Source organism: Nicotiana tabacum, chromosome 6, assembly GCF_000715075.1.
Source record: "Nicotiana tabacum cultivar K326 chromosome 6, ASM71507v2, whole genome shotgun sequence".
Classification (NCBI taxonomy): domain Eukaryota; kingdom Viridiplantae; phylum Streptophyta; class Magnoliopsida; order Solanales; family Solanaceae; genus Nicotiana; species Nicotiana tabacum.
The window spans coordinates 196,504,669-196,525,558 of record NC_134085.1 but is presented as its reverse complement, the minus strand read 5'-3'; the positions used below and the strand labels follow the sequence as shown (position 1 = coordinate 196,525,558).

Below are 20,890 nucleotides of genomic sequence, written 5' to 3'. Positions count from 1 at the left end.
TTGTTCTATTTCACTAATGAGATCCTATTTGTGTCTAAACTCTGTGTGTTCTCAACTTAACTTTGCAACTACAATCTGTGTATTTGTTTACCATCACTAAGGTGCATTCTAGCTGTCTCCCCTACCCTTTCCCTTGGATGAATTTTGTGTGTTCTATGGCTTGCTCTCTGATTTTTATTCTTCATGTCTTTCTCAAACTATTTCTACTCTAACTATGTTCTGGTTTTCATAAAATTCTTTCCACTACTAAGACTTTCTTTCTACTGTTTACCCAAACTCTTTCAAAGTCATTATGCACTCTCACCTTACTCTTAGAATACTAGGTTCTGCCCCTCTGATATGTGTACTGCCTTAAGGTCTTTGAGATCTCTCTGAACTCTGGAATGTTAGAGCTGGCCTTTCCACACTGCACCTAAATCAATTATTATTTGAGAAAAGGTCTAGGTGTAAGCACTGCCCGGGATCCTTGAGATCCTTAGGGAACTCTGCCACACTTGGACACGAATTGGCTATGGAACTTTGGTATTTGAGGCTATTGAAGGCTTGGAAGTCATTTGGGCCTATTGCAGGCCCCCTATAGATTAACTTCTGTTTATTTATGTATTTAATTCATTGGTTTGTAATAACTATTGTAAACAACATTGGGGTAATTAGTGGAAAAGGGTGGGTAGTTATATATATGTTCGGTAACTTGGGTAGATACCATGTCTATTGGGTTGTGTTAATTCAATGTGTTTGCCATGTTTGCTTTCTTTCCACAATATTAGAAATCATGCCTATAGGATCTAAATGGCTTTAATAATAGAGATCATGCATATAGGGTTAAAATCAGCCTTATAATTAGATATCATGCCTATAGAGTATAAAGCAATTGAGGTTCAGTTTCCGTTACAGCATGTATTTACATTCGTCTTCTAAGAAATCATGCCTATTAGTTCAAGAGTCAGCTTTTAATAATAAGATACCTGCCTATAGGAATTAAAATCAGCTCTAGTAGAAATCATGCCTATAGAGCTTAAAACCAGTTTAGCTAAATAAATCAGTTTAATTCATATTTGTTCATTCTGAATTGGTTTAATTAATTAATCTGTCCGTTTCTTTAATAAGTTTTAAAACACTGCTTTAAATTAGAACCGCTAGAAAACATGTCTATAGGATAACAAGTCACCCGTTTAAAAACTATTCACTGTTTTACTGCATTCCTAATCAATATGGATATCATGCTTTTAGGACACCACTGTTATGCGCTTAGGATCTCTGTAACTATAAAATTGTGCTTTGTTATTTGAGACTGCCCAGATTTAACAGGTCTAAAATCAGTAGGCAAGCTAATAGGTCTTTGCCACTTGGTCCTAATTCATGTTGTATACTTCCTGCTCACTTAGACATCATGTTCTAAATTTTATTAAATACCTGAAATAATTGTTTGAGACGTGCATTTATTTGTTCTACTTGTGGAGGTAAAAATGTGAGCCGCTATTTATTCCTTCTTTATGTGCAGATCGAATTGTTTTGATTGGAGCCTAGACTTTTCTCCTTTAAATAACTTAGGATGGTCTAGAATTGCCCAAAATTAGAGGTCCTAGAATACCTCCAAGGCCACGAGGAAGGGGATGGTAGTGCACGCATAGGACATTTTTCAAAGCTACTATAACGCTTTAGGCTATGACCAAGGGGATGGAATTGGATAGTAAGGATATGATGACTACGCGCTAATGTCACGTGTAGCCCCTCATTGAGGAGTGTTTACTGGGCATTGTGTGGGGTGATCTTGTAGGCTAACTAACCTAGGACCCCTCTTTCCCAATTCCTGATGTTTAAACTTTACTTTTCTCTATATATGTGCAACTTGTTCAAAGTCTTTTCCTTTTGTCTCATTTCTTAGTTCATATAATATCCAAAAATATGTCTTTATTTGCAAAGTATGTGCTTAAATTATTTATTTGTTAAAAGAACTAATTCATAAGTATAAGTTCGGTCGGGACCTACCATTGTGAACCGCGAGGGTGCCTAACACCTTCCTCTCAAGGTCTAGTAATGCAAACTAGTCTAAGAGTTAATCGCTTTAGGTGCCCTAACGCACCATAATCCGTTAGGTGGCGACTCTTCAAAAACCCAAATCCCAAAAGGAAACGAGTTATTACCCTATGAATGTCGAAACCCGGACTTCTCTCTCCGCGGAGGGAAAAAAGAGGGCGCGACATCAACTGTCTCAACGCCTACCAAGCTCTATGCTCCAACTCTACTAGTAAATGACACGCCTTCCCAAATACCAACTTGTATGGCGACATGCTGATTGGAGTTTTGAAAGCGGTTCGATAAGCCCAAAGTGCATCATCTAACTTCCTCGCCCAATCTGTTCTAGTAGCATTCACAGTCTTAGTCAGCACACTTTTTATTTCTCTGTTCGAGACTTCCACTTGCCCGCTTCTTTGTGGATGATATGGGTGGCCACCTTGTGGCGTACATCATACTTTTCCAATACCTTCGTGAAGGCTCTATTACAAAAGTGAGTGCCTCCGTCACTGATTATTGCCCTTGGGGTGCCAAATCGGGTGAATATGCTCTTTCTCAAAAAACCAATTACCCCTTTTGCATAATTTGTAGGGAGTGTTGCAGCTTCTACCCATTTGGACACATAGTCTATAGCGATGAGTATGTACTTGTTGCCATATGAGCTGACGAAAGGCCCCATGTAATCGATCCCTCATACATCAAACACTTCTACCTCCTGAATTGGGTTCATGGGCATCTCATGTCTGCGGGAAATGTTCCCGATTCGTTGGCATTCATCACATCCCTTATTCATAAATGTGCATCTTTGAACAGTGTTGGCCAGTAAAAGCCCGACTCCAAGACTTTCATAGTTGTCCTTACTCCCCCGAAGTGCTCACCATATGGTGACGCGTGACATGCCTGTAAAATAGAAGACTGGTCTATCTCGGGGATACATCTCTAGATCATGTTATCAACACAAATCCTGAACAGATAAGGCTCATCCCAATAATACATGTGACAATCACGAAAGAACTTTTTCTTTTGAATAGAGGAAAGATCATAAGGAACAATACCGCTCACTAGGTAGTTTGCAATATCTATATATCATGGCGCTTCCTCGAGAGTCATGGCTAGTAGTTGTTCATCTGGGAAAGTTTCCAGAATCTCTTCTATCTCAATCTTCTTCTTGGCTCCTTCCAGCCTAGACAAATGATTAGCTACTTGGTTCTCCATTCCCTTTCGGTCATGGATTTCCAAATCAAATTCTTGAAGCAGTAGCACCCATCAAATCAGGCACGATTTTGACTCCTTCTTCTCGATTAAGTACTTGAGAGCAGCATGATCAGTGTAAACAATTACCTTCGAACTTATCAGGTATGACCCAAACTTGTCAAATGCGAACATCACTGCCAGCATCTCCTTCTCCGTCACAATGTAATTTAGCTAGGCTCCACTCAGTGTCCTACTTGTGTAGTATATTGGATGCATAATTTTATCTTTTTGCTGCCCAAGAACTGCTCCCACATCATAGTCACTCGCATCACACATCAGCTCAAATGGTTGTTCCTAGTTGGGGGCAACTATGATAGGTGATGTTACCAGTATCTTCTTTAATTCCTCAAAAGCTACACCATGTCATCAGAAAACACAAAAGGGTGATCTTTTTCAAGTAATTTACACAAGGGGCTAGCAATTTTGGAAAAATCTTTTATAAATCTCCTATAGAAACCGGCGTGCCCAAGAAAACTTCTGATTGCTTTGACAGAAGTGGGTGGTGGAAGCTTTTTTATCTCATCAACCTTTGCACGACCCACCTCAATACCTTTACTTGATACTTGGTTCCCCAAGACTATGCCTTCTTGCACCATGAAATGACACTTTTCCCAATTGAGTACCAGATTAGTCTCGATACACCTTTTCAAAACTCTTCTCAAGTTCACAAGTCAATCATCGAATGAGTTCCCCGCCACTGAGAAGTCATCCATGAAAACCTCCGTTATCTCCTCTACCATATCTGTGAAGATAGCCATCATGCACATTTGGAATGTGGTGGATGCATTACATAGGCCAAACGGCATTCGCCGAAAAGCATAGATTCCATAAGGGCAGGTGAACGACGTTTTCTCTCTATCCTCCGGGGCAATAGAAATCTGATTATACCCCCAGTACCCATCCAGAAAGTAAAATTGAGACCTCCCTGCCAATCTATCTAGCATCTGATCAATGAATGGCAGTGGGATATGGTTCTTCCTGGTAGCCAAGTTCAACTTCCTATAATCCATACAGATTCGCCAACCTGTGACTGCTCGTGTAAAGATCAATTCGTTCTTCTCACTTTCACTACCGTCATACCTCCCTTTTTTGGTACACACTGAACTGGGCTAACCTAGTTGCTGTTAGAGGTGGGGAATATGATTCCCGCATCTAACCACTTGATTACTTATTTCTTTACCACTTCTTTTATGTTGGGGTTCAGCCTTCTTTGATGTTTTATAGAAGGTTTGTACCCATCTTCCAGTAAAACTTATGCATACAGAAAGCCGGGCTAATCCCCTTTATGTCTACAACGGTCCACCCAATTGCAGTCTTGCACTTAGTCAGTACCTGCAAAAGATGTTCTGCCTACATATCTAACAAACTGGATGAGATAATAACGGGTAGAGTTGAGTTAGGTCCTAAGAATGCATACCTGAGATGAGATGGCAGTGGTTTTAGTTCCAACTTTGGTGGCTCTTCTATTGATGGCTTAGCTGAAGGAGTTTTTCTTTCCTCTAAATGCAAGGTCTCAAATTCGAGCTCCCTTCTCCAAAAACCTTGCCCTTCAAGAGCAAGTACCCACTATGCTAATTCTTCACCATTAGCTTCATCTAAGTTCATGAGACAAGTTGCTAAAGGGTCTTTAATGTTCAATGCCTCATCTTCTTCCTCCAAAACTACATCCACCGCATCTATTAGAGAGCAATTAGCAAATTCACTTGGTCTCCGCATAGATTTTTGCACATTGAATGTTATCTATTCATTGTTTAATCTCATCTTGAGCTCTCCAGTTTCACAATCAATTAAAGCTCTCCTAGTGGCCAAGAATGGTCTTCCCAAAATTATGGGGATTTCCTCGTCAATCCGACAGTCAAGGATGACAAAATATGCTGGAAATACAAACTTCCCAACTTGTACCAATACATCATCTAGAATCCTAGAGGGCCTCTTCACTGTTCGGTCAGCTAGTTGTAGTAACATAGACGTGGGTCTAACTCTTCCAATGCCTAGCCTTTTGTAGATAGCCAGGGGCATAAGGTTTATGCTTGCTCCTAGATCACACAGTGCCTTAGCAAATGCAAAGTTGCCTATGGTGCAAGGGATTGTGAAACTACCTAGGTTAGACAACTTCTCAACTATGGGTAACATCACAACAACACTGCAGGTCTGAGTCAGAGTAACTGTGGCCAAGTCTTGAAAGTCGAACTTGCAGGACATCAAGTCCTTCATCATCTTCGCATAACCAGGCATCTCCTTTAAAGAATCAATCAATGGAATGTTTACCTGAATTTGCTTCAACATCTCCAAGAATTTCTTGTACTGCTCATCTTTCTAATACTTGTCCAATCTCTATGGGAATGGTCCTGGAGGTCGCTTCTACCTTGTGATTTGATTTTTCTCTTGTTCAGTCACTGCTTCTACTATCGGCTCTGGTGCAACCTCCATCTCTTTCACAACCTCTTCTTCTTTATTGGTGTTCTCTTGCGTATGCTATATCGTCACCTCAGTTAACCCTACTGAATTGTCTAGCTCAACGGGTACTGGCACCAGTGTCTCCGTCGGTCTGCTTTCACGAGCAATTTCTTGCTCCAAATCTAAGTCTCTACCATTTCAGAGACTCACTGCCATCAGCTGCTTCGGGCCATGCTCTTTTGGATTGATTTGGGTGTCTGCAAGTAACATCCCATGAGGACGATTATTTAAGGCCATGGAAATCTGTCCTAATTGGATCTCAATATTCTTTATTGCTGACTCATGTGAGTCTACTCTGTCGGTTAGTTTTTCGGTTGACCCAATTACTTGTTGCATCATTCCCTCAAGTTTAGCAAACCCATCTTCATGTCTCACAGTCTGTTGTTATGGAGGTTGTTGATAAACCGGCTGCTGATTTTGTTGGTTGTAACCTTGTTGCTGACCCCAATTCTGACCACCTGGTCTCGGTCCTCCGTAGTTGGCCACATAATTCATGTTCTCCTAATATTGTTGGTTATCACCTCCAGCACTCCACATATGGTTGATTAATGTATGATGTACATAAACCCCCATTAGTTGCATCAACTATGTGTACCTGCTGCTTCTGTCCTGATTCATCAACCTTTTTGGTGAGGATGCTCATTTGTGTCAATACAGTGGCCATATTTTCAGCTATGGAGTTAGTCGGGTCTAAAGCCACTAAGTGAACCACATGAGTTATTGGAGCGTTTCTTGTCGTCCATCCTGAGTTTTGTGCTATCTTGTTAAGTAGGATCTTGCTTTCTCTGAACGTTTTGCTAAAAATGCTCCACCTGCTGAAGTTTCGACATTGGCTTTCAAGCTATCTGCCAAACCCATGTAAAACCTCTACCCCAATATCTGCTCCGGAATACCACGATGTGAACAAGTAACCAACAGACTCTTAAATCTCTCCTATGTTTCTTGTAACGTCTCTGTTGTTTTTTATCTAAAGCTCAATATCTCATCAATTTGCTGAGCAGTCTTGTTGGGTGGGTGAAATTTGTTCACAAATTGCTTGACTAATCCCTCCCAAGTAGTGATGGAGTTTATGGGGAGTGAATTAAGCCAAGTTTGAGATGCTCCCGTCACTGAGAATGGAAACAACAACAGCCATATTGCTTCCGGTGTCATGTAATGTTGCCTCTACGTGGCACAGATTGATAGGAAATTCTTCAGATGCTGCTGAGGATCTTCAACGTATGGCCCACAGAACAGTCCCTTGTTTTGCAACAAATGTAGCATATAATTGTGATCTGGAATGAATCTGCTTGTATTTGAGGAACTACAATGACAGTTGCTAAGTTGTCAGCGGTAGGTTGTGCCCAATCATATAGTGGTGCTTCTGGCACAAGAGGTACCACACTTTGATCGTTTGGGTCATTGGCGTTGTTTCTGTTGTTTAGATGATCGTCTTCCATGTCTGGTTCGATTTTTTCGGATGAGTTCTATTATTGTTTGCCTTTCCTATTTGCACGATTCAATGCCTTGAAAACTTTTTTAGGATCTGATAATGCTTCAAACAGTTCACCAGTTCGTGAGGAGTTTCTAGGCATGCACCTGTAACAACCAAGACTACAAACATTAGAATTTCAACGATCAGTTTAAATTGAAGAAAATTGACTACACTAAGAATTTTTGCACTTCTTTTAACTACAATCAATAACATCGTTAATTCCTCAGCAACAGCGCCAAAATTTGATCACGCCCAACTATGCCTTATAAAAAGGACTAAGCAGTCGATGCAAATATATTCCGGTTTACAAGTCCGGAGTCGAATCCCATAGGGGATTAGCCTATCAATCACATCTATTGAACTTACACAAATTCACGTATTCAATCTTCAAAGATATTTAAGTAATAGGTTGGATATTTATTAACTAAATATTATGTAATTAAAATGCAATAATTAAGAACTAACTATAAACGAATTGTAGGCAAGAATGAGAATGGTCTAAGGTTCTGATTTTTCCTATTGTCGGAATCCTTTCCGCTATGTTTGCTATAAAGTTGCCTAAGTCTTCTCTATCGATCATGAGCACTTATCGTAACTCTCTCCCGAGTAATTACAACAATATGCTAGACATATTCTCCCAAATTACGCTAGCTAGCTTTAAGTACAACTCACTTAGATCGCACCCAAGGTTTCGTTATCCCTAACCCCACCTTTAAGCCCTTCCTATTGATCCCTCATATACGTTAGGAGTGATGATGTTCGACAACTACCTAAATATGCACTCTTTCCCGAGTAATGCACGCTAAATAGGAACAGTTAATTGAGGGCCCTTCAATCAACAACAATAAGCATATAGTTGAACAAATAAAGATAATACTATGGCAAATCTATATTAACATAACGAGAAAATCATTCTTCAACAAGTTCCATCAAAACCCTAGATTATGAGTTTAGCTACTCATACTCATAGTACTAATATCCAAAGTAATTTGCATAATTAAATTACATAGTAAGGATAAAGAGATTTAGAAATCTATGAATCAACTCCAAAGTAGTGTTCCACAAGCTATTCTTGCCTCCGGTTGCCAAAGTCCTTCAAAATGGCATTTTGAGTCTATTTATATGTTCGGGACAAGCCCTAAACGTGTAGGTCAACTCCTAGTCAAGCCGAAAAACAATTAAAACCTTCAAAACTCGGATTGAGCCTGGCCTTAGGCCTGGCGTCGCTTGGATAACGCCAGCCTAGGCCTGGCTTTAAGCTGGCCTCACTTGGATAAAACATGGTTAGGCCTGGCTTTAAGCTGGCCTCACCTGGATAAAGCTTGGTCGAGCTGGCTTTTGCCCGGCTTCTCCTTTTCACCGTTCTTGAGCGCACTTTCGACGTTTAAGCATCCCTTTAATTCTACTTTCATTTCTGATGCACCTACACATAAAATAGCCTCCATTATGCTCAAAGAAAGTATATTTTAACATTAAAGCATGTAAAATGCAAAGTATATAATGTGCAAAAACCATGAATTATAGCCACACATCATTAGCTATGATGAAGGAATGATTATGAGAAAGATTGTATGTTCAAAACTTCATTGGGAAGGTTGAGAGATACTATGAAGAAGCTTATATTTTCTTTATGCTTCTAGCTTCTGCCGTTAATATGTGTTTAATTACTTGTGCATCGATCTTGTGAAGAAACTATTAGCCTGTTTGGCCAAGCTTCTAAAATCTACTTATTTTGAGAAGTAATTTTTCTCAAAAGTACTTTTGGTGAGAAGCAGTTTATGTTTGGCTAATTAATTTGAAAAGTACTTTTGAGTAATAATTTGGTGAGAAAGAATCCTCTCTTTCTCTATATATCTCTTTACTTATTTTTCCTTATCCTATATTGTTACTTTAAACTATATTTATTAACATAAATAACTTTTTTAACTTCATTACTTCACATGGGAAAGACTATGCTATTTATTAGCACGATAAAGGTAACTTCATTTGCTTTCACAATCAACACTAAAAAGATTAACAATACAAAGAGTGACCCCTTAAACTATCTTTGACAAATATTATTTCCCTCGCGCTTCTGCTAGCCCGAGAGGCATGGCCAAAAATTTTGACGCACAAATTTTTAACAATTAGGAGTGTGCAATTTAGGATGATATAAATTGTAAAATATTCCAATGTAATTATTGTCAGTTGAAGAAATATGACAAGTAGATGTTTTCTTAGTGAACGCAAGCACTACTAACATTAGCCACGCTAAAATAGTAAGATAGGCCGTTAGATCATGCTACATTGGCAAATCTACGGTCAATATTAGCAACAACAAGAAGTCGACGAAAACAAAATTGGCAATTCTAATGTATTAACTCAACTAAAAAGGATCATCATCGTCATATAATTCCCTCTTTCTGCCAATCGCTTTACAGGGGTTGCGCTGAGCAAAACCTCTACTACTAATCTTGATCTCCTTTCGTTGCTCTCTCACTCACTTCAATTCGAATTGGAAGATCTCTGCAGCTGAGTGTGCTAGTACTGATTTCGCCACTTTGATCTCGCTCGAATCTCTTAGGGTTGTTCAATACCAATCACTCATTCGGTTCCTCTTTCGGAGAATTCTCATATTTGAAAATGGTGAGTTTGTTAGTTTCAGTATTTCTCATTGCTTCAACGTTACGTTACAACTTAGATCTGATTCAAATCCGATTCGGTTTGGTTGCGGTAACTGATCACCGTTGTAAGGATGTTGTTTTCTCTAATTAGAATATTAATTTGAGATCCAGCACTTTGTTATTTACTGACTTAATTTCGCTTCCTGCTTGCGTTTGGTTATAATCTCGAATTGGAAATGGCTCAGCCTCTGAGGTTGGAGATTAAGGTACTATGCTTTTTGGCATATTTGAAAATGTTTATAATCTTCATGTATCCACCAATGCATTTCGTGCTGACTGTAATTAATTGATTCAGAGGAAACTTGCTCAAAGATCAGAAAGGGTAAAGTGCGTGGATCTACATCCTACAGAGCCATGGTAATTGGACTTTCCTTAATAGACGTCTTTTCAGTTTTAGTGGATATGTTTCTTTTCCATTTAAAATTGTCTTATGTTAGAGTGACATATTGTTAGTATCAGTATAACGGGAAGTTTTATTTATCACTCTTATTTTGATTGGGGATGGGGGGTTTATGCCGAGTTTGGTTACATAGTTTTCTTTGGATGATGAGGGTGCTTAGCTACTTTTTAATTATAGTTTGAGTTATTTGCTGCTCATTCCTTGTATAACTTGTTGCAGGATATTGGCAAGTTTGTATTCGGGGACTGTTTGCATCTGGAACTACCAGACCCAGGTATAGGGAATTATATCCACACTTTTTTCGGGGGGAAATTTTGGACTCCGAAATCTTGAAAGATGTACGCGGTGTTCTCATTTATAAAAGAGTGTCCTAAATGTGTGACATCCTGAGATAGTGAAGTGCATATTTGAAATGGATGACGGTGATTACATCTTATGATCTTGAGCCAATGCTCATAGAGCATTCTGAACAAAATTGAGAGCTAGTAAAGAGCTGGTCTGGGTGTAGCTTAGTTTCTCCCACACTTAAGATGAATAAGCTCGAGTTGATTTTTGATTATTGTGCCGGTCTCAATTCGTCAACAAATGCCTGAAATTATTTATTTGTAAACTTAGTTGGGGAAAATTTTCTATGAGTGCAATCCTATGAGAGAATACATATGCGTTCTTTCAGCAATGTACTACTGCTGACATTTGTTTATCTAAAATTTCAAGATACAACCACAAATAATATCGCCTCAATCCCGAGCAAGTCGGGGTCGGCTAATGAATCCACACTGACCATGTACTTTATTTAAGCTCATCTTAGACCAATATTATGCAAAATAAAAATAAAAATAAAAAGATCTAAAATCTTAAGCCAATATAATGCTTTTTTTGGATAAATGAAAATTCAAGATTATTGAGCTGAAAAGCTATTGAACTCAAGTCATTTTCTATATTGGAGGGTCTTATGTTCCATATATCGTTGCTTTCTCCTACTTTATCTTCCCAATCTTCGTTGCAATTACATCTGTTTTAGCCGTGAGGTGGGACTTTGCAAGTTTCTTTAGTAGAATTACTGCATTCCACTGTCCCTAATTAGGAGGACATTGAAGTGTTCAGGATTGGTGAATCACTTTAGGAATTACTGCTCCACTGTCCCTAGTAAATCTTTCCTACTGTAACGTTCTATATTAGGAGCACATTGAAGTGTTCAGGATTGGTGAATCACTTTAGGAATTACTGCTCCATTGATGAATCATGTTAGACTTAAATCTTCTTCACTTATGTGCAAATCTGACTTCTTAGCTTACTCGGTATGAGAAGTTATTGAGCTAATATTTCACTTACAAAGCAAAACTTCATGGTAATAGTATTATCAATAGAGTGCTAATTCATTTTGATTGTTGCAGACAATGGTTAAATCTTTCGAAGTTACTGAATTACCAGGTATGCCGACGGGGTCTGAGTAGTATATTTGTTTGGTCAGGATGTGAACTAGCACTCTGTTGCTTTAACGAAGGTTTTGCAGTTCTTTTAAACTCATTGTTCATTCTTTGCAGTTAGGTCAGCAAAGTTTATAGCACGCAAGCAGTGGGTTGTTGCTGGTGCTGACGATATGTTTATTCGTGTATACAATTACAATACCATGGACAAGGTCAAAGTCTTTGAGGCGCACACTGATTATATTAGGTCTGTGGCTGTTCACCCTACTCTACCATATGTGCTGTCATCTTCTGATGACATGCTTATAAAGCTCTGGGACTGGGATAAGGGATGGGTATGCACTCAAATTTTTGAGGGTCATTCCCATTATGTGATGCAAGTCACATTTAATCCGAAAGACACCAATACATTTGCCAGTGCATCTCTTGATCGGACTATAAAGGTAAGGATTTCTTCCTTTTCTTCTTCACTCTTCTTCACCTCCTGAGATTACCTTGTTCACAACGTTATTTTTTTCCATTTACCAATCTGAAATATTTGAATTAATGACGCTTGGTTTTTCAGATTTGGAACCTCGGCTCCCCTGACCCAAACTTCACGTTGGATGCGCATCTGAAAGGGGTTAATTGTGTAGACTATTTCACTGGTGGTGATAAACCTTATCTGATAACGGGTTCTGATGACCACACTGCTAAGGTTTGCCGATCAATTCCTTTCCCATGTTCTGTTGTTAGTTTAGACACAGAGAATCTGAATTAGTTGTCATGTAATCCACGAGACAGGTGTGGGACTATCAGACAAAAAGTTGTGTCCAGACTCTTGAAGGCCATACACACAATGTGTCCGCCGTATGTTTTCATCCTGAGCTTCCTATTATAATTACGGGATCTGAAGATGGTACAGTTCGTATATGGCATGCAACCACTTATAGGTAGATTTAGACTCATAACTACTTTATTACTATGGATTAATTCAAATTCTATTGATTTCATATGAGATTGGACCTTTTCATTTTTTGACAGAAGTTTCTACATCTCAATAAATTGTCCAATTGTTTTGGTTTCTTTAAAGTTTGATATAGATAGTCATGTACCCAAAGACATTTTAGCCAATATGTTCAAAGATATCTTCTTTCAAGTTGGTTGGGGTCATCTAAATCAGTGCAACCAGGTCTCCGGAAAGCTATGAGAAATTTTAAATTGATTTACAGTAACAACATATAAAGTGACTCCGAGTCTGTCATTTTTCTTGATAAAGTAATAGGATTTTATTGATATGTTTGGGTAAAAATAACGGCCATATACAAGGAGTATACAAAAAAAAAAAATCAAACATCATTAATGTACTCTATATCTGGTGTGGCTTTTATCAGTTTTCTTTTTCTTTTTGATGCGCAAGAACTAATGAAATTCTGTAATTTGCCGTTCAATAAGATAAAACTTCTGTAACTTAACCCCCCCCCCCCCCCCCCAAAAATTGGTTGCTTCCACTGGAAAGCTTTGTACGATGGTTACTTTTGGGCATTTTGGTTACTTTTTCTGGTAAAATATGGTTATTGATCCTAATTTCTGTTTGTTTTTGTTGCATTTTGTATGCAGACTTGAGAACACTTTGAATTACGGTCTTGAAAGAGTTTGGGCAATTGGTTACATGAGAAGTTCAAGAAGGTTAGTTTCTATGATAAGTTCGTAGCTGTACCTTTATTCTCTTTGGCCAGTCTTGCAATTCCTTTCAATTATACTTTGCATTTTAATTATTTCTGTTTTCATTTCCAAGCAAGAAAAGTTTTTATGGATGAAGAAAGAAGGAAATCACTTATTTGTAGACCTGCGGGCATAACAAATAGAAAAAACCTGAAACTAAAGAGCAAGGAGCTGATTATCATTTCATCACATGCTCTGTATTGCATTTATTCATCTAGCAGTTATGTTGACTTGATGCATGTGCAGGGTTGTAATCGGTTATGATGAGGGAACTATCATGGTAAAAATTGGTCGAGAAGAACCAGTTGCCAGCATGGATAACAGTGGAAAAATTATATGGGCTAAGCACAATGAAGTTCAAACAGTCAACATCAAGAGTGTGGGGGCGGATTATGAGGTATGAGATGATCCTGGCTTTTAATGTTGCTCACGTGATTCTTTTCACTGCTCAATATTGTTTAGTTAAATGCATGTTTTCTTCATCTCTCAGGTTACTGATGGAGAAAGGTTGCCTTTGGCTGTCAAGGAATTGGGAACTTGTGACCTCTATCCACAAGTGAGTCAGCTTTATGTTGAAACCAGAACCAGGGGCCTGTTCGGCAATAATTATGTGGTTTCCATAATGCAGCTGTTAGTTATGTCGGCTTATTCTTCTTGGAGTGCTTATAATATACTTGTCTTACTAGCGAGAGGCTAATGTTATATTACTCTATCTCTTTTATTATCTGGGAAAGGCTGTCCATATACTCGAAACCTCACCCACTATTAATATCTTTTCTGATTTTATTCTACGTCGGCGTTTCTATTGTCGGGCTTTATTTAGGGTGTCATTGTCTGTATTGATGCTGTAAAGATCTGGTGGGTTATTTCCTATTGTCTGGTCTTTTTTATTTTTAAATTTTTTTGCGTTGCTTTTCTTGCTGTGTCATCTTGTTATTTGAGGTGTTGTAATTTTTGTATGCAGTCATCGTGCAGTTTAAAGAGTGGATAGATTATTGTAGTTTACATTTTTTTTTTTTTTTGTTTTGGTTTGAAGAATATGTAGAGCTCACTGATTTGGTTGCATCCTTTTTGTCCTACACAGAGCTTGAAGCATAACCCAAATGGAAGGTTCGTTGTTGTTTGTGGAGATGGAGAGTATATCATATATACTGCTCTAGCATGGAGAAATAGGTCATTTGGTTCAGCACTGGAATTTGTTTGGTCTTCTGATGGAGAATATGCTGTTAGGGAAAGTACGTCAAGGATTAAGATCTTCAGCAAAAATTTCCAGGTTCACATTCATCCTCCCAACTGGTTGCCTCCAAAGGTTCATTGCATCATGTACCTATCAAAAGAAAAAACAAAAACGAAGTTGATTGCATCACGTATTATTTGAGTCTGATGATGCACTATTTTATATATTTGACTTGAATCAACTGTTTCTTTCCGACCTGCCCCTTCTATTTAAAGCCTTTGTTTGCAGTAAGCTTTTACTTCGTAGAGCGCTTGATAAGTGAGTTTTTTTTTCACATCCAAGCGATGAGTTATAGTGTAATAAATGCATTGGCTTCTCTTTTCTCGAAGCTGAAGCATGCAATGTGTCATGGTTTCTTCTTGTTTGTGTGCTGGCCTAAAAGGTGAATTTGGTGATATCTCCAGGAAAAGAAGAGCATCCGTCCTACTTTCTCAGCTGAGCGCATCTATGGAGGTACTCTATTGGCGATGTGCTCAAATGATTTTATTTGCTTTTATGATTGGGCTGACTGCAGGCTGATACGGCGAATTGATGTTAATGTGAAGGTAACAAACATAAGCTTCACTTCTATAGTAAGGTTGTTTTACTCAGAAGTCGTAACTTCATTTACGTTGTTTTTTAATTTTTTCAGAACCTCTACTGGGCTGACAGTGGTGATATGGTGGCAATTGCAAGTGATACATCCTTCTACATACTTAAGTATAATGTGAGATCTTCTTTCCGAAATCTAAACTACATATGCTAAAGTTTGTTATTCGTTTCTTTGCATAATTCTATTAATGATCATCTGTATGTTTGTATCATACCTGCAGCGTGATGTGGTTTCTGCCCATTTAGATAGTGGAAGATCAGTAGATGAGCAAGGCGTTGAAGAAGCTTTTGAACTTCTTTATGAGATAAATGAACGGGTCAGGACGGGAATTTGGGTTGGCGATTGCTTCATTTACAATAATTCTTCATGGAGACTTAACTACTGTGTCGGCGGTGAGGTATGATTGGTAGTGCATGCTGCTGTTCTTGCACGTATATCCGGAGAACTTCTTATCTCATGTATGTGAATCAGCAAATTATTTTTTGTATTTTTTAGGTGACCACAATGTTTCATTTAGACCGGCCTATGTACCTGCTTGGATATCTGGCTAACCAGAGTAGGGTTTTCCTGATTGACAAAGAGTTCAAGTGAGTAGTCTTCTGGGAGATTTTGATATTGGATACTTTGGCCTGAGATTATGATTCTTGGATAAATGAACTCATTTCCTTTCTGTGCAGTGTCATTGGATATACTTTACTGCTCAGCTTGATCGAATACAAGACACTTGTGATGCGTGATGACTGGGACAGAGCAAATGAGTTGCTGCCATCGATTCCTAAGGAGCACCATAATAGGTAAATCACATGTTTAAGTATTGTCTTAGGTCAAAAAAAAAAGATTGTCTTCGGGGAACATGATAAATGTTGTGCATGGCCTTGCAACTTCCTTGAATTTTCAATTTGGCTGTAGTATGTCAATGAGCTGGATTTTCTGGGTTATATCAATGGTATCATTTGTGCTGTAAAATGGTTCTATTTCGGGTTACTTCAGAGTAACATGCTGCTCTTATAAACGTATTCCATTTGTTTGTATGGATAGTAGTTCTGTTAACTTTTTGTGTATTTATACGTTCAGATCTGATTGATTAATCAAATCTCTTCTCTGAAATTTTAATTTGTGATGCTTTGTGTTGCTATCACATAGTTTCTGCAATATCTAAACCTTCGGAAGGGGGTGCCGGTTTGATTTGTTTTTATTGCAAGTTTCCTAAGTTATCATCAAATGTATTCCCTGCTAGTGTTGCTCGTTTCTTGGAGTCGCGAGGTATGGTAGAGGAAGCATTAGAAGTTGCAACAGAGCCTGACTACAGATTTGAACTAGCCATACAGCTGGGAAAATTAGATATTGCAAAGGTGGGGCTTCTAACTCAAAGCATGTGGTTGGACTTCCATATGTTCTTTTAAACTTGTTGCTTCGAAAGAACCATGTGTTGTTTAGAAGTGTGGCCTTGTGATTTGGCAGGATATTGCAGTGGTAGCTCAGAGTGAGTCCAAGTGGAAGCAGTTGGGTGAACTAGCCATGTCTGCTGGAATGGTAACATTAATGGGAATCTTATCTTTGCAAAAATTTTCATGCCTGCTTTTAGTTTTTTTACCGGAAAGATGTACGGTTGAGATTTTATGAATGATGTCGTGGCTTGTGTAATGCTGTTGGTTCCAAACAATACTTGTTTAAACTCTTTCTTTTAGCTTAACTCAGACTACTATGAAATATATCATTCAGAATAAAGTTAAGTTATCCAGCTCTTTCTTTTGTATTCAAGTGGTAGAGGGTGCTTCTTAGTTTGATCTCTTCAGATGCCAGTAGTGCTTCTTTTCTGAAACGCACACTTCTTTACTTTCTTGAGTTCTTCAGAGTTATTGCTCATTTGCTATGTTTTATAGCTGGAGATGGCAGAGGAATGTCTGAAGTTTGCCAATGACTTGAGTGGTCTGTTGCTACTCTATTCTTCACTAGGAGATGCTGAAGGAATAACTGAACTGGCAAATTTTGCCAAAGAGCAGGGGAAAAACAATGTCACATTCCTCTGCATGTTCCTTTTGGGTAAAGTGGAGGAATGCATTCAGCTATTGGTTGATAGGTATTTCTTGTCACTAAAGAACTTGTTGTTTTGGGGTGTTTTCAACAGTTTGGATTGACATATAGAGTTACAATTTATTTGCAGCAACCGGATACCTGAGGCTGCTTTTATGGCTAGATCTTATCTGCCAAGTAAGGTTTCTGAAATAGTTGCAATTTGGAGGAAGGATCTCAGTAAGGTCGGTGTTTTTCTGATTTGAGCTTTCTTATCTATATACATCTTCTGGATATTAAAAAAAATCTATATACATCTTTTCATGAATTTCTGGAACTTTCGACCCAATATCTGGTGGGATGGCCCACCAGAGAGATCTGTTAGAGCTGCGCAACCATCTAGATTAGATTTTCATTTCAGTTTTTAAACTAAGTGGGAATGAACTTCTTGGCGTAAGTCGCTGGTGCAAAGAAACATTGGAGCTCTTTACCTTTAGGACTTATTATTTACACCTGTGATTGGCATCAAAAGTAATATTTTTGGACAACTTCCCTATTCCACTTGCATTTTGTGTATTATCGCCATGGAATGGCCACAAGAAATATGGTTGATGAGTTTTCTGAGTGGCCACTGTGGCCAGGAAACTGACAATTCTGGCATGGATAGGTTGTACTCAAAAGTGATTATATAGCTTCATGCAGGATTACACATTGCTCTATTATCTGTCGTCCTATAGCAGGAAATCTGTTGTGCTTTAATCTGGTTTGTTCATGAATCTGTCATGCAGGTTAACCAGAAAGCAGCAGAAGCTTTGGCTGATCCTGAAGAATATCCTAATCTGTTTGAGAACTGGCAAGTTGCATGTGCTGTTGAAGCTAGAGTTGCAGAGGAAAGGTGTTGATAATGGCTTTCTCCACTTCCCATGCATTTCTTCTCTATTCTCTCAGACTGTTTCTTTTGAAAATATTAGTACTTTTGTTAGACCTGCTTTATATTATGGGAGTTCCTCGTTTTCCTTTGAAATTCTCAAATCTTTTGGTCAATTTTTTCTCCTTTTCTTTTCTTGCTTGGAGAAATTTTGCACCAATTTGGACAACATCTAATTTCTGATCCAATTCCTATGTAGGGGTGGCTACCCACCAGCAACTGAGTATTTAAATCATGCTGATAGATCAACTAACAACCTTGTAGAGGCTTTCAACAACATGAGAATGGATGAAGATCCACTTGAAAATGGAGATACGGACCACGAGGTATAACATGATGTGTTTCTCCATTTGCCTTCTGGTCAGGGTTGATTTGGCATTCTGTGAATCTTTTTCATAAAAGAGAAATAAAGAACCATATCTTTATACGTTACTAAGAAGATGTCTTTTCCTCGGTGTTATTTAATACCCATATTGAGCAGCTTAGACTATCAACTGGTGTTTGTAATTGAGAACAATTAAATGTCTTTGTGTTAACTGTTCAGGTTGCACAACAGAGTGGTGATGAGGTACAAGAATTGGAGGCAGATGATGCACAAAATGAGGAACAAGAAGAGGCTGTGGTCGTGGATGCTGACTCTACTGACGGTGCAGTACTCATTAATGGAAACGAGGCAGACGAAGAGTGGGGTACGAATAGTGAAGGAAAACCGTCAGCCTAAAAGCAATTGGTTAGGCCGGTGTGAAAATCCTAGTTTTGTTGCTGGTGATTAATTGAATTTCTTTTTTATGTGTTTTGACACCCATGCCTTTAGATTCTTCTGTTGTTTCTATTATGCTGTCCTGTTTTTATCATCTTTTATTATGTTTGTCTTTAGAAAATGTTGAATAAACTATGACTTACCGGAACATTTACCCTCCCCAGACCCCACTTGTGGGATTATACTGGGCATGTTGTTTTTGTTGTTGTTGTTACTGGAACATTTAATGAACTTCAGCCTAACCCCCTTCAAGAAAGCTACCCCTTCAAGAAAGCTAAATTTTGTAGTCTGTTCTATTCTTCCCTGTGGAGAAGTTTTTAAGCATATGAAATTATCAAGCCTAGCTGACCGAAAAATTTGAGGAACAGAAAAGATTTCCGTCCATTATGGGGTTGCTGATTTGGCATTCATATTGTTTTGGCACAAATTAGTACAGTTGCTACCTTTTCTTCTTGAACTGGTTTTGCCTTTTATCTGATTATCATTTATCACTATTATAGATTATTTTGATTTTGCCCTTCTCCCTCTGTCTCTTATACTTTATATTGATGCTTTTGCAGTGCTTACACCACGTCACTAGGTTCATTCAAGATGGTTCCAGGCTTCCAGCTGTATGTAATTCGTTCTTGTGGTATACAAATTAAATTTTCTCCATAAACTGTTGAAAGCGCATGTCTGTTAAAGGCTCATCTGTATGTCTACACTTGATTAGGTGTCTCAAGTCTCATAAACCTCACTGTTTGCTCTATTTGCTCAAATGGATAAAACCTGAATAACTTCGTGCTTTGTTCTTGAAGTTGGGCACTCTGTTCAACTCAAAAAATAATGCCATATGGCAGGGTGTTTGTGCCCTCTGAGGAATATAGGATTATTGTGTTATCTAGTTTTCCACCTGCATAATGTTAGTCAAGTATATCGCTGCTATACCTAATTGGCAGTGGTCAATTGTCCTACTTCGGCAAATCTCAAGTTCTACTTGCAAAAGTATCGCTAATTACCAAGCTCTTCATTTCTTCCCGGTTAAGATAGAAGTTTTATGTCTTGGCTCATCGTAATAGTGATTTTTCTTTCTGTTGCAGGTTCTATAGGTGTTTCCTTAAAAGAGGGCGATCAAGGGACCGAGGATGTATGTTCCGCCAGTGGTGAGCATTGAGTTTTGTAGGCATACTGGATGTATGTTCCCAGCTTTGGTTGTTAGCTTTAGTCACTTATAGTTGTTTTATAATATTCTTTCGAGGCTTACATTTTTCACCCTTCAAAATCCTTACATGCCATTGTCACTATAGAAAACACTTAAAACCATATACGGAAGTGGAGCTAGTGCAGAAATTGTTAAGCTCCATGTCGGCATGTCCTGTGCCATACCCCGCTATAATTATGTTCAGCTTACCCGTTAATCCACTCCCATTAGTTGCAACACTTGAAAAGCGAGAGGATTTGACATGCTGTTTTTTTCCTTTTGTTTTGGTACATTAGAAATGACTAAATATATCTTTTAAAATATTTGAAAAACTAGGAACAGCTTCAAATAAAACAGCTCTATTGGGTTATCAACGCCAAACTAAAGCAAGCTTGGACCTAGCTCTTTCACATAAACCTTAACTTGTCCGGCAACTCACACCATGTTTTAAAAATAAATTAAGGAGAATAAACAGTGAAGCTCTCAAGTCTCACCTTTAATGTTCAAGTCTGCAAGTACCATAGGATCTGAAAATTAATGTACTATACTTCCAACACTTTTGCCAATTTGGAGCTGACATCAACTAGAAAGTTGAACCATTTTATACCAAGCAATCCGGGAAACAGCAAAATAAATACAGAAAAATAGTGACCCTTATCTGTTTGTCAGGAAAGCAGAACTTTGTTTAACATTAACTGTAATAAGAAAATCAATGTCAAATACTATCACCGGAAATGTTAAAATGCTGGATAATAATCTCCAACCCTTTTGTATCCTCTAATCAT

General features: G+C 38.3%; 1 protein-coding gene across 11 annotated transcripts; it reads left to right on the top strand.

Annotated features, from left to right (window-relative positions):
- The first annotated feature begins 9,386 nt into the window (after positions 1–9,386).
- On the top strand, positions 9,387–20,352 carry LOC107818821 (coatomer subunit beta'-2). Of its 11 annotated transcripts, none has more exons than XR_001655519.2 (26): positions 9,574–9,826; positions 10,050–10,070; positions 10,160–10,221; positions 10,484–10,538; positions 11,659–11,695; positions 11,809–12,134; positions 12,257–12,388; positions 12,475–12,623; positions 13,291–13,359; positions 13,642–13,792; positions 13,886–13,951; positions 14,480–14,668; positions 15,037–15,177; positions 15,264–15,338; positions 15,445–15,621; positions 15,720–15,811; positions 15,902–16,018; positions 16,462–16,576; positions 16,686–16,757; positions 17,108–17,304; positions 17,389–17,482; positions 18,026–18,132; positions 18,365–18,491; positions 18,710–18,854; positions 19,486–19,556; positions 20,005–20,352. XR_001655519.2 is itself a non-coding variant. In XM_016644872.2 (26 exons), the coding sequence occupies exons 1-25, from the start codon at positions 9,824–9,826 to the stop codon at positions 19,503–19,505; spliced, it is 2,739 nt and encodes a 912-aa protein (XP_016500358.1). In that variant the 5' UTR covers positions 9,574–9,823; the 3' UTR covers positions 19,506–19,536; positions 20,005–20,352. The 11 variants fall into 11 exon arrangements, 2 of the variants coding, with proteins under 2 accessions (XP_075112474.1, XP_016500358.1); XR_001655516.2 differs by having other exon boundaries at positions 18,710–18,895; positions 19,486–19,536; XR_001655518.2 differs by having other exon boundaries at positions 18,710–18,895.
- The last annotated feature ends 538 nt before the right edge of the window (positions 20,353–20,890 follow it).

Coding starts and splice junctions, on each gene's coding strand:
- LOC107818821 (XM_016644872.2), top strand. Junction 13,952..14,479: donor CTTGTGACCTCTATCCACAA/GTGAGTCAGCTT, acceptor TGTCCTACACAG/AGCTTGAAGCATAACCCAAA. Junction 16,758..17,107: donor TAGCCATGTCTGCTGGAATG/GTAACATTAATG, acceptor TATGTTTTATAG/CTGGAGATGGCAGAGGAATG.